The sequence below is a fragment of the Callithrix jacchus genome, chromosome 4, assembly GCF_049354715.1.
Source record: "Callithrix jacchus isolate 240 chromosome 4, calJac240_pri, whole genome shotgun sequence".
In the NCBI taxonomy this organism is placed as follows: domain Eukaryota; kingdom Metazoa; phylum Chordata; class Mammalia; order Primates; family Cebidae; genus Callithrix; species Callithrix jacchus.
The window spans coordinates 145,899,233-145,912,435 of record NC_133505.1 but is presented as its reverse complement, the minus strand read 5'-3'; the positions used below and the strand labels follow the sequence as shown (position 1 = coordinate 145,912,435).

Here is a 13,203-nt window from a genome sequence, read left to right as displayed (position 1 = left end):
GAAACAGTTCCATGAATTAAGGCAGACTACAGCCCACAGGTTCTGGTGGCAAGTCAGGAATGAGTGGAGTGATGAACCATGGTCATCCAATAACGGGAATTTATAAAAGTACTTACGATCCAGGCCCATCGAAAACTAGATATACTATAATCAGGGTTTCAAATATTTTTAGGCCTGAAGCAAAAATGTAGAGGCCTAATGGAACCACCATGAATCTACGTATCTACCTTTTGATTATTAGATTCTAAATATAACCATTGGCAATCTTGTCTACCTACAGTGAAAATGCAAACAATATGGGCAGACAGATGTTTACCATGTAGGAAGAGGATGGAGTGCTCTTTTACTCCAATCCCTGAAAAAAAGCCTCATAAACTAGTATCTAATAAATTTCTTATTAGAGGTACAGTATCCTTATAATTAATAGTAACTTAAGATACATAACTGCAACCAGTTCAACTTCTTCAACTACAACTATACCATAGCTTCCCCAAGCTCTCCCTAGCTAGTCATATTCTTTTATAGAGTATTTGTTTATGCTCACTAGACAAACTGAACAGCTAAGAGCTAATATTGCCCTGCCCTGGTGGCCACACCGCCCAAGAGCTACAAGACACAAAACCATTCTATAAACTCCAAACAACTGCAAATAAACACTATTAATTTTAACTGAAATCATTAAGTTTGCATGTTTGCAGATATAGATAGCTGACTTGAACAGTGAAAACAAACTATTCAAAAGTTTTCAAAGAATACTAAGTACCTCCTTTCTGGGAATAATTACTTGATTTGTTTGCAATATTCATAATTACAAAATCTAATGTCACAGTTAAGTAAAAAACTGAAATACACTTAAAATGCTACTAATAATAATGTTAACACTAAAAATTCAAACGCTGGTCCTTAGTTAATTTTGAAGGTTTATACATCTCCAATTCCTGAAAAAAAGCCTCATAAACTAGTATCTAATAAATCTCTTATTAGAGGTACAATATCCTTATAATTAACAGTAACTTAAGATACATAACTGCAACCAGTTCAATTGTAATTATGAATATTGCGCCTTCCTTTAAAAATTTACCAATAATACCTCTCCCACACCTCCCCCTTATAAAGTATAGCTTTAAAGAGCCAAACAGAAACAAAGGGATGTGTAATTTCCTTATTCATTGATCTTGCACACAGGAGTCCTCAGCATCCAAGTTCAGTTATCATTAACTGCAGAATTGCAGTGAGGGGTTCTTCAAATTAAGGTGAATCATTCACGAAGACTTCACACAATGTCAGAATCAAGAACTGGGCATCATAAAATTTGGCTCACCCCTCTTGATGTAAGTTATATTCTCTGATCTTGACTATGGGAATTTGGGCCCATTCCTTTTTCTCCCCCACTTTCGCTTGATAAAATAAGCTCCTAATCAGAAACATAGCATCACAGACATACACTTGCTGTGCTGCTAAATATTCTTGAGTTGGCCACTTCAGAGAATAACCCTTACCCAGTTTGATATGTACAAACTAGAAAGTACAAGTACCCTAAGAAAAAAATTTCCTCAGGCCACCCTAAAGTGGTCTAATCTTTTGGAGCAAGAAAAAAAGGAAAGGGCAAACTTGAAGCTTCACACAGGCCAAAGAAAAAGCGGGCAGAGCAAACCAAAACCACCACCAGAACGGGAAGGCAAGCTCCCTGAGGACCAGGATGTGTCCTCCTGATTACCGCTGGATCCCTTAGTATTGAACACGGTACCTGTAACACTGCAGTTGGTTAATCTTTTTTGAATGAATAAATGAAAGCTGTCATCAATGTTCATGCACTCTGTGAGAAACTTTAAGCTCATTATATAAGTAACCTTTAAAATAACAAGAACTAGGAGCATAATAGGGAAGGGGCACTCCAAGCCTCTCAATAACACTAGGAGAGAGCCAGGGTAATTTATTTTCAAGTTTACAAACAAGGAAATTGAGGCTCAGAAGACTGACCTTTCCAAGATGACAAAGCTCTAAATGGCTGAGCCACAAGTCTGTCCCACCCAGAGTGTGAGCACCTTTCTCTCTGCCACATCAATACCAAAATGAAGGTTAAAGTCAGGAGAAAAACAAAAGAACCTGAAGAACACAGGCTGCCCAAAACTTGTATTCTCAAACATACTCAAATGCGACAAGTTTGTTCCTGAAAATAAATAAATGAATCTCCCTACTTCAATATTGCCGAGGCACAGCCAACGGGGCCTACAGTTCTAACAGGCTACATTCAGCCGCCTCTGTTCAGAGCACTGTGGGCTGCTTATAAGGGCAGGTGCCCTGTTTAAAAAGTGCCTCATCTACACAAAGAATGGTTTCAAAAGCTGAGGCTGTAAATTAAAAACCAGATATAAAAATTCAAATCTACCTTCATTAAAATACCTACATCGTCTTCCTGGAAAAAGTGCCTGACTAAAGGAATTCAAAGAACTGTCCAAATAAGTAAAAGTGTTTGCCCAGCACCTTATAACGAAAACCGTGTCTCTGTAGTGAGAAAACAAATCCTGTCACATCCTGGCTAGCTCTTAAGTGCCCCCTCAAAAGGGGCATTCAGGCACTACCTAAGACTATGAGGCTTCCTTCTGAAAATGTTAAGCAGAATGACACAGAGAAAGATTTTTTTTTAACTCCGGGCTGGGAACGGAAGTCAAGTTCAGATTCTCTTCCTTCCTCAAGCAAGCCAGAGAATTAAAGAGCAAACACACAGGCCCTAAATGTCTCGAGGCCTCTTCACCTGGGGCAATCGACGCAGCAAGCCTGGGTGTGCGGAGAATTAAGGATCTCCTTCTCTCAGCGGGTTACGGGCGGCCTGGGAGCATCAGGAAGAACGAACCGGTGCCTAAGTTTTCAATCGGATCATTCTTCTCAACTTGGGCGGCTCTTTCCTCCCTTCCTTCCTCCCTTCGGCCCGGCACACAAGGCGGGGCAGTGCCAGCGCGGGCAGTAGGCTGGGCCCCAGGGCAGCGCTGCCGCCGCCGGGCGCCCCTCGGAGTGTGGGTCGCGGGCTGCCCCCCGCGCGGACACTGGGCAGGGGCCGCAGATCCTTCCCCGCCGCCAGGCGTGGGGACTACGAAGGGGCAGCCGCGGCGGGGCGGAGGGGCGGGGTGAGCACTTCCTGACTCTCGCATTGTCCACGCACCACCCGCGCCACCCAGGGCCCCGCCACCGCGCCGTCCCCGTCGGGGAGGAAGTTGGCGCTCGCCCCGCCAGCCCCTTCTTACCGTTCCTAGCATCGCCCGCGGCTGCAGCCCCCGCGGCGGCCGCGGCGTTCGCGGCTCCAGTCCCCGCGCCCCCGGCGCCCGCCGCGCCCCCGGTGCCCGGCGCGCCTGCCGCCGCCGCCCCGCAGCCTGCAGCCGCCGCCGCCAGGGCCCCCCCGGCCGCCGCTCCTGCCGCGCCCGCCGCTGCCAGGGCCCCGGCTCCATTTTCCTGCTCGTCGCCGCTGCTGTTGGCGCGTTTGTTTTTGCGGCCCCCTTTGCTGTTTTTGGGGTTGGGCATCTCGCTCCCGGGCGTCCAGGTAGGTGCCCGGCGTCAACGAAGGCGGCTCCCAGCGGCGCGGCCGCTCCCGGCCCTACGTGGAGCCGGCTCCGGGAAAGAACGGAGGACGCAAGCCTGCGGTCCCTCAGCGCCCGTCTAGCCCCGCGGCCCGTGCCGCGCCATACGGGCCGCCGCGCCCTCTCCGGCTTCCTGGAGCCGGCGCGCGGCCACCCGAGGCTCGCAGCCGCGCGGGCGCCGCGGGCCCGGGGCACGAGCTAGACGCTCCCGAGCCGGAGAGAAAAGGCGGGTCTCCGGCTTGTTTTGATTCGGCTGCGCTGACACGCTCTGGGCCCACCCCGTCTCGTGACGACACTGGGGATTCAGCCTGGCCGCGCCCACCAGGTGACCTCACGGCCGGCGGCACCGCCCGCGTGACGTCACGCCATGCGCGGGGCTGGCCCACCTCGAGTGACGTCATACAGGCGTTTCCACCCCGGGCCTCCTGGGCTCCCTGGCGATCATGGCTGCTCTTGTTGACTTGCTCCACGCGCTAGTGCGGTGGCATGTGGAGTTTTTCGGTGGCCTCCTGACCTTAATGTAATTGAGGCTTAGAACAGTATGGTCTGGAAAAATAAGCTGTGTGATTAGAGCAAGAATGGAAAACAAAGGATTTTGGATTAATAACCTATTCAAAGGTTATGCCATTCAGTATCAGTAATTAAAGAAACAGGGTAAGCCGGGCGCGGTGGCCCATGCTTGTAATCCCAGCTAGTCGGGAGGCTGAGGCAGGAGAATCACTTGAACCTGGGAGGCGGAGGTTGTGGTGAGCCCAGATCGTGCCATTGCACTCCAGCCTGGGCAACAAGAGCAAAACTCTGTCTGAAAAACAAACAAAAATAACAGGGTGGAGTTCCCAGACGATGGGGATAAACAGCAGGGCCCTGAATGTGAAGATGTGAAGCCTTCACAGTCTGGTCATGAAAACAGTTCATTCAAGCAAGACCCACCAAGGATGTAGCTAGATGCCTGGACTATGAAGCAGTCCCTGCTTGGGGGGAACCCATTCCTGTGGGTAGGACTGAGTGGTCCTGAAAGATAGGTGGCCACGTTATGACAGGAGGTGATGAGGTGACACCTGTGAAGACAGGCAGTGACCTGAGGGCAGTGGACCCCTGGGAAGAGCTCCACTTGATCTCTTTCTGCAATTCTGTTCTGCCTTTTTGCCCAACTCCTTCCCTTCCCTCAGGTCTCAGCTCAGATACATCACTTCCACAGAGACCATCCCAGGAGACCTGTCAGAAGTTCCACCCTGTGGTGTACCTCCTCCATCTCTTAATTATGTGGGCAATGTACGTGTTTACTTATTTCTTGTATATCTCCCTCTCACTCAAATGAAACCTCCATAGATAGATTTTATCTGCCTTGGGCACGTCAGAGAACAGCTAGCATGAATTTGTTGAATGTATAAATTAGGTTCTTTTCCTCACGAACTGTGGAGGAAAGACTAGTTTAGCTGACAGTTTTGCAGTGTCCCCTTTTATAGTGTAATCTTTAATTCACCTCTTCAGTAAAGGCTCTGTCATGGTGGTGTCGTTACCATTAGAGAGTATTGACTGCAAATTGTCCGGTTCTTGGCGTTTTGAACAAACAGCTGGACGAAACGCCCAGCAAAGTACAGAAAGAAGAAAGCAGGGATTTACTGAGAATGAAAGGACACTCCACAATGTGGAAGCGGCCCCAGCAGTGGCTCAAGGACCCGGACACAGAATCATCTCGGGTCCAAATAACCCCTGGAGGTTTCCCACTGGCCACTTCATGCTCGCCTCAAGTAAATGAAGTGGTTGCCCACAAGGCTGAAGTGGAGTTAAAAAGGTTACACTTCTGTGCAAACATCTGATCGGTTGCAAGAAGGTGAGGGTTTGCAAAGGGAGTAGCTTCTGGCCCTTTTGTTACTTTGGTGTGGAAAATTAGGGTTTTCCTTTCAATGTATTTGTAGGAAGTGGGGGACGAAAAGGCCTTAGATTCCCTGCTTCCAGACCCTCTTCACCTGCTGCATTGTGAACTATAGAGATACAGACAGGAAAGTACAAGACACAGTACCCTCTCCACATTCAGGTAATGGAGAGGGAATTCTGACTGGGAGCTCTGGGCAACCGTAGCAGAGTGCATTACAGAGCCTGGAGCAGCAAGCAGGAGCCCTGGATAGGTTGGACTGTTTAATAGGAAAAAAATGATGAAACTTTTAATTGTCTAATATATGTTAGAAAATAGTGAGCATTTAGAAGGCCCTTATTGATGGATATTTTGTGCTTATATTTTCATGTCTATTTCTCCCCCTATCTTGAAATCCTCTAAGTGCTAAGATAGCAGGGATTGTGCCTAGCTTTCTAATGCTGCAGAGTCTAACATAAAACCTGACCCACAGTAAGTATTCAATAAAAATTTGTTGCATGGAAGATACCTAAAGCACTCTTTTTCTGGCTACATTTTTTAGAACCTTAAAGTCTCAGCTAAATCGTCAATTCTCTAGGAAATTTCTGACAACCCAAAACTAGACTTGTCTCCATACGCTCCCTGCACCTTCCTCACAACAGCTTACACACTGGGATATTGCTTTGGTGGCCACTTGGACACCAAAAATGAGGGATGAAAGAGTGAAGTCAAGAAATTCTGAAAATGAGAGGAAATGATGATGGTAGTTCATTAAAGGGAGACTTCTGAGGGAGGACAGTGGAGTTGTGGAGGAAGATAATGAGTTACTGTTGCCCATTCAGACTTAGCTTAATTTCATTATTGATACCACTAGAGGTCTTAAAATATGTTGGTGATGTTAGCTTTGGTGTTTCTTTTTTTTTTTCTTTTTCTGTTTGTTGTTGTTTTATAAGTTGTGAAGATGATGACATTTTAGGTTAGAGTACAAGAAAATTGAGATAATTATTTTCTTGAATAAGCACATTGCGATCATGCCATTGGATCAGAGTTAGTATGCATGTACCCTGCAGACAGACATTCACACCAGCTGCCTCCCACCTCTACATAACTGAGACTTAAGAATTGGAAACTTTCCACAAAAATATCCTAATTGGCTCAAAGCACCCAGACATCCAGCCAGTTGCTGTTCTGATTAATTGTGTGAGCCACCTCCTTCTATTCAAACTGAAACAAAATGAAAAGGAGGAAGGAGAAGCTTGCCACTTCTTCCATGCTCAACCTCGCTAATCTATTTTTAGCTTTAGTCAAATTTGATGGAGAGTCAATAGTTCCGATTTTATTGCTACAAAGACAATATACTAAAATTAAGTTGTTAGGAACAAAATTTAGGTGACGTTAAAGGACTTCATTTCCTATGTTCTATGTAAGGTGTGGAATTTCTCAGGAATCCTGCTGTCCTACCTCTTTTCCCACCATTTCTGAAGGTGAGAGAGAGAGAGAGAGCATACCAAAGGACAAAAGGTGGCAGGTGGCACAATGGAAACTTCCCCTCAGAAGCTTCCAGAAATATAAAGAACTCCGAAGAACTGAAGAAGCCACTCTGTTCTGTACATCTACACTTGCCTTCTAATTCTTCAATTTCCCTGATTAACTCATGCTCTGAAATAAACTTCAGAAACATTATACCTCTATCCTAGGTTTCTTTCCCCCAAACCTCACCCACCCTATCGCTCCCTTCTCTGGAAAAACAAAATAAAGCACAGCAACAAATCAAGGGCATCAAAAGCAAACAGTTTACACCTTTGAGAAAGGGGTGGGCTAATCTTCAGGGCTGAAACGGAAATAAGCAGACATTGTTTCTGTGCCCTAGTTTTGTTCATTTGACATATTGTGCCTGTCTTCAGAGCTCCTGGGGTCAGCTAAGTTTGGTTCAGGTTTAAAGTACAAAATATATGTGTTAAGGATACTTGAAGACATAGAACATAGGTAAGAACCCAAATATCAACATACACCTTGATCCAAAAAATCATATAGGAACTCAGAAGGAATTCTGCAGATAATACAGTAGTGCACACAAGAATATGTCCACAATTGAAAGGTAAGTTGAAAGGTACTAATGCCTGATCTGCCAAAAAGTCACTTCAAATAAATATACCTGGAGCAATGTATTGTCTTTATGCATCAGTTTTTTTTCCTATGGAAATAGCTTCTTCTATGGCCACAGGCTTTCTTTGAGGAATAATGACAATTGTGATTATAAAAACTTTGAAGGCCGGGTACAGTGGCTCACGCCTATAATCCCAGCACTTTGGGAGGCCGAGGTGGGTGGATCACAAGGTCAAGAGATCGAGACCATCCTGGTCAACATGGTGAAACCCCGTCTGTACTAAAAATACAAAAATTTGCTGGGCATGGTGGCGTGTGCCTGTAGTCCCAGCTACTCGGGAGGCTGAGGCAGGAGAATTGCTTGAACCCAGAAGGCGGAGGTTGCGGACAGCCAAGATCGCGCCATTGCACTCCAGCCTGGGTAACAACAGCGAAACTCCATCTCAAAAAAAAAAAAAAAAAAAAAACTTTGAAAAAATGGAATATTAAAGCAAATAATAATATTGATTAATAAATTCCATAGACTCTCCCTTTAGGCTGTTCCTGATTACCAATATTAATAGTTTTTTCAAATATTTCCCCTTAAAATCTCTTCTCCATCCTTTAGTTGTGACTTTTGCATTATTTTCGTGATCTAGAAAAGCAGTCATAATAGAGTCAGAATTTTGTTCTCAGTGACCCCTGATCTTGCTGCTTACTCAAACCTCTGTGCCTTCCTTGCTCATACTATTGTCCTAGTTCAGCATCAATGCTGTCTGAGACCCCAGTATCCCCAAAAGGATGCTTCCTCCAAGAGATTTATTTATTTATTTTTGAGACGAATCTCACTCTATCCCCCAGGCTGGAGTGCACTGGCGCCATCTCGGCTCACTGCAACCTCTACCTCCCAGATTCAAGTGAATCTCCTGCCTCAGCCTCCCAAGTAGCTGGGATTACAGGCACCCACCACCACGCCCAGATAATTTTTGTATTTTTAGTAGAGACAGGGTTTCACCATATTGGCCAGGCTGACCTTGAACTCCTGACTTCGTGATCTGCCCACCTCAGCCTCCCAAAGTGTAATCCAAAGGATTACAGGCATGAGACACAGCTTTCAGCTTAAGAGATTTATTTTTATGTTTATTAACTTTGTTTATTTTCTGTCCTTCCACACTAGGATGTAAGTTTCAAGAGGGTGAGGATTTCTTTGTTAATCTTCTATATCTAAAGCAGGACCTGCCATATAGTGTTTATTTAATGCATATTCATTCAATAAAATATAATGAAGAGGAGCACCTAAAAGGAATAATTCCAGCCAGACCTCAAGAAGAAAAAAATTCTTCTAAAACTACATTTCTATGTTCAGCTACCATAATATTTAAACCAAAAAGGGATGACTCATTTTGATCTAGATTTGCATAACAAGGAGCCATATAATAGCAATACCTTTATCAGCAATTGTAGTGGCCATAGAATTACCAATTTCTACACCTTGTATTTCTGATATCTCCTCTGGCATAGCACTGAAAAACTCAAAGATTTTTGTCACCTAGTTTTTATCAATATCCCCTGTTTCTTCCCAATTAAAATCAGTACTTTTCTATTCTGCCATTCTAAAGCATGACTTAACCACAAGAGTGCTTCTGTAGGCTATCTGCAGGATTTGGCTTAGATTATACAGCATTGGCCCTTTCTAAATGCCTCTTGATAGGAGCAAGTTATCTATTGCTGAATAACAAATGACCCCACAATTTAACAGCTTAAAACAACAAACATTTGTTACCTCACAGTTGCTGTGAATCAGTAATCTAGGTATGGCTTAGCTGAGTCCTCACAAGGCTACAGTCAGCCAACTGGGGGAGGATTCATTTACAAACTCACTCCTAGGGTTGTGAGCAGGATTCAATTCCCTGTGGGCTTCTGGCCCCAGACCTCCCCTCAGTTCTTTACCACAGGAGCCTCAGCCTGGGGCAGCTCACAACAGAGCAGCTAGCTTCATCAACAGAGCAAGCCAAGGAGCGTGAGAGAGTAAACAAGACAAATGCCAATCTTTTTTGTAATCTAATCTCACAAGTAACATCCATCATTTTTGCTGTACTCTGTTTCTCAGAAGCAAGTAACCAGGTTTAGCCCAAGCTCAAGTGGTGGAGATTACACAAGGGCATGAACACGAAGGGGTGAGGATCATTAAACCCAGCTTAGAAGCTGCCTACCACAAATATGTTAATATACTGCTTGCACTCTAAGTTCTCCTTTTCAAGGGCTTCAAGTTCAGTTTCTAAGACAAAAAGCATGGGAAAAGGTAGGAACTTATTCCAGTTCTTCTTTTTCACACTGCGGTTCAACTCATGAATCTTTGATGATCTTGGATGATAAAATTTCATGAATTTACAATAACTTTTGCAAAAGATTCTTAAGTGTTTCAGGCCTCTGTAGTTAAAGAACTATTGACTTTTAGAACAAACACAATCAGTGTAGTTAGTACATTGTTGGATCTGAGGATCTACTTCAAGGACACCTATTTTCTTCTAAGTGCTAAGGCTACTGCTTGGCTGGTTTTGGGAGTTAATTTTGATTGATCTTGGCTAGAATTTTCTCTCAAGATTCTGCGTCCTCCTTTATTTCTACTTGGAATGATTTCTACCAAGAATATTCTGAGGAACACTAGTTATATAAGACATGCCTCTATTTCTGTGGTAAAATAAGTCTAGGAAACACTGTATATTGTATGAGTCACAATATATATTAGCATAGTAAAGAACCTAACAAGTCCAGCAGTAAAGAAATCTGTTTACTCTCAACTTAGAATTTCCCAAGTTTACATAACCTATAAATCCTTTTACACGTAATGCCCATTAACATTCTGTGGAAGTGGAGTCCTGCTCAATATTTTTTTGGGAAATAATGCGTTGGAACAACAACAACTAAAAAATCTACTTCTAGCTGGGCGCAGTGGCTCACAGCTGTAATCCCAGCACTTTGGGAGACTGAGGCAGTTGGATCACTTGAGGTCAGGAGTTTGAGACCAGCCTGACCAACATGGTGAATCCCCATCTCTACCAAAAATATAAGAATTAGCTGGGCGTGGTGGTGCATGCCTGTAATCCCAGCTACTTGGGAGGCTGAGGCAGGAGAATCTCTTGAACCTGAGAGGCAGAGGTTATAGTCAGCCCAGATGGCACCACTGCGCTCCAACCGGGGCAACAGAGTGAGACTCCATCTCAAAAAAAAAAAAAGAAAGAAAAGAAAAGAAAAAAGTCTACTTTTGACACTAGCAATCAGGTGAGTATTGATACAATGGTGAAAAGACAGATCTTGGATCCCTTTAGTAAACAACCAGTTCTTTGGAAAACTTGGGAAATATCTTCAAAACCATAAAACGGAAACTGTCAGAAGATATAATACATTAATTACTAATTCTAAATAATGTAAACAGTTAAACATTCATGATAATGCTTCCATTTTAAGAAATTTAAATTATCCTATAATTGTTATATGGAACAAAAATTTACCATCACTGATTACAGTTTCACCTTTAGTCCAGTAATAAGGACTGCTATGTCTGGTTCTGGAGTTAATTTCAGTCAATATTGAATAGAATTATGTCTTAAGATTTCCTTTCCTCCTGCAGAATATTTGTTCTAAGTCCTTAAAATGCAAACATGGTACTGTATGTATTAAAGATGACCACAAATTTGCTACTCCTCTCTTCTAAAGGTGGAGTCTATTTGCCTTCCCCTTAAATCTAACCTGGCCTTGTGACTTGCTTTGACCAATTAGAAATGCAGCAAAAGTGCAACTGCTCTAGTTTGGACCCTCAATTTGCTTTTGCTCTCCCAAAAGCCAGCCACTATGCCGCAAAGAAACTTGAACCAGACTACGGAATGATGAGAGGCCACATGAAGAAGGTAACAAAGACTCTCTTGTTGGCCAAACTTGAGTCAGGCCTCTCTGATTCCTCTTTTTGACTAGGCCCCAACCTTGCTTTGTCCTTGGCCTGCTTAGTTCCATTTTAGCAAGAATCTTGTGGGGCCAATTTCATAAAAATCCCCAAAGATCAGCCTGGCCTGCCTTCAGCAAGAATCCTCTCAAGTGTTTGGCCACAACCCCGCAACCTTGATGTTTCCTCTTAGTAATTTTCCATCCACTAACTCCCATCCCTGCTCTTTGGCTACAAATTCCCACTTTTCCTTGTGTTTGGAGTTGAGCCAATTTCTCTCTCCTAATATAAAACTCCACGGTAGTAGTTCCCCTGAAAAAAGTTTGTCTTATCATCTCTAGCTAGTGTCATGAATAACATTTTTCTTTAATAAAGATCATGGACACATGGAAGATAAGAAGGTATATTCATGTTCCAACCCCAGCCAAGCTCTTAGCTCAGTGGTTCTCAATCCCTAGCAACTTTGCCTTCAGGGACATTTAGCAATGTTCAGAGATATTTTTGGTTGTCACTTCTAGCATCTCGTAAGTTGAGGCCAGAGATGCTTCTAAACAGTCCCCAGCACAGGACACAACAACAAACAATCATCCAGCCCCAAATCTAGTGCCAAGCTTGAGAAATCCTATCTTAGCTGAATATAGCTGTATGAGTCACCATGGCTTTACCACATGGAACAGATTGCCCGGATGAGCCTAGTCAACCCACAGAATTGTGAGAAATAATAAATAGTTGCTGTTTTAAGCAACTCTTGGGGTAGTTTTAGTGCCGTGCTGTTGCTAAACTGGCTGGGAAGGGAGGTGGAAGGGAACCCTGATTTGTAGCATTTCCAGTTGCCCATGGTATAAATGCTCCTTCTGTGGCCAATTTTAGGTTATCAACACAAGCCACTGAACTCAAGGTTGGGAATAGATGTGCACAACTAGCTCTTCTGAGCCAATGGGAAATGAATAAGTTGTTACATTAAATAGGCAACGGAGGCAACGTCCATGTACAAATCTTCTTATGCCTGAAAATCTAGGTATGGCCATTTCCTATATGCTATTGATCACCTAGTCATAGTTCTCTACTTGTATATTGTGTTAACATTTCCACTAGAAGATTCTATTTTAAATGCCAAGATATTGATTCTCCAGTTTTCCTGGCTTGAGCCATTTTTTTTTTTTTGCACCATTAAAATTGCCAAGTTGGGTTTAGTCAAGAGTCTCCCTCAGAGGATCACAGCATGAACCCTACTCTGAACCAATCCTACCACACTCTCCAATTTGTAATATTGTATTGAATGGTCTTGTTTGGGTTAAAACGTTGTCCTCGCTAATCTGTGGGGTTTCTTTGTAAAATGAAACACCTGAGCAATAACTAAAGGGGCTGCTCAAAAGTGGAAGCAAGGGTAATACGAGTACATGGTCTTGTTTGGACCCACAGTATAGTGTGCTTTTGTTAAGTAAAAAACAAACAAACAAAAAAACCTTCCCTTCAAGATAGGGGAAATTCCTTCCAGCACAGAAGCAGAAAACATTTGTTACTTCCTACAGCAGGCACTTCTCGGGTTTCAGGGTAGATGCCAGCTTTAGATCCAATGAAGAGTTATTTAGTTTTTTGGTTAGGGGCCTGTGTATGGAGCCAGACTTCCCGGGTTGCAGTTCTGGCTTGCTAGCTGTGTGATCTTGGGCAAGATATTTGTGAAATGGGGATAATGGTATCTGTTTCAGAGTTAAGATTGATAACCTATGTGTAGTGCCTAGTACATTGTA

The 13,203-nt window shown here is 43.7% G+C and overlaps 1 protein-coding gene and 1 long non-coding RNA gene across 5 annotated transcripts in view; one reads left to right on the top strand and one right to left on the bottom strand.

Annotated features, from left to right (window-relative positions):
- Positions 1-3,842, bottom strand: part of HECA (hdc homolog, cell cycle regulator) — a 48,911-nt gene extending 45,069 nt beyond the window's left edge. For all 4 annotated transcript variants that reach the window (XM_035296870.3, XM_002806735.6, XM_035296868.3 and 1 more), the window contains exon 1: positions 3,243-3,842. In XM_035296870.3, coding sequence (XP_035152761.1) covers positions 3,243-3,516 — 274 coding nt within the window. In that variant the 5' untranslated portion in view covers positions 3,517-3,842. The remainder of the gene's footprint in view (positions 1-3,242) is intronic.
- A 5,412-nt stretch (positions 3,843-9,254) lies between these two features.
- On the top strand, positions 9,255-12,558 carry LOC144582275 (uncharacterized). Its single transcript, XR_013534708.1, has 3 exons — positions 9,255-10,794; positions 11,356-11,420; positions 12,323-12,558. It is a non-coding gene; the product is annotated as an uncharacterized LOC144582275 (long non-coding RNA).
- Positions 12,559-13,203: the final 645 nt, after the last annotated feature.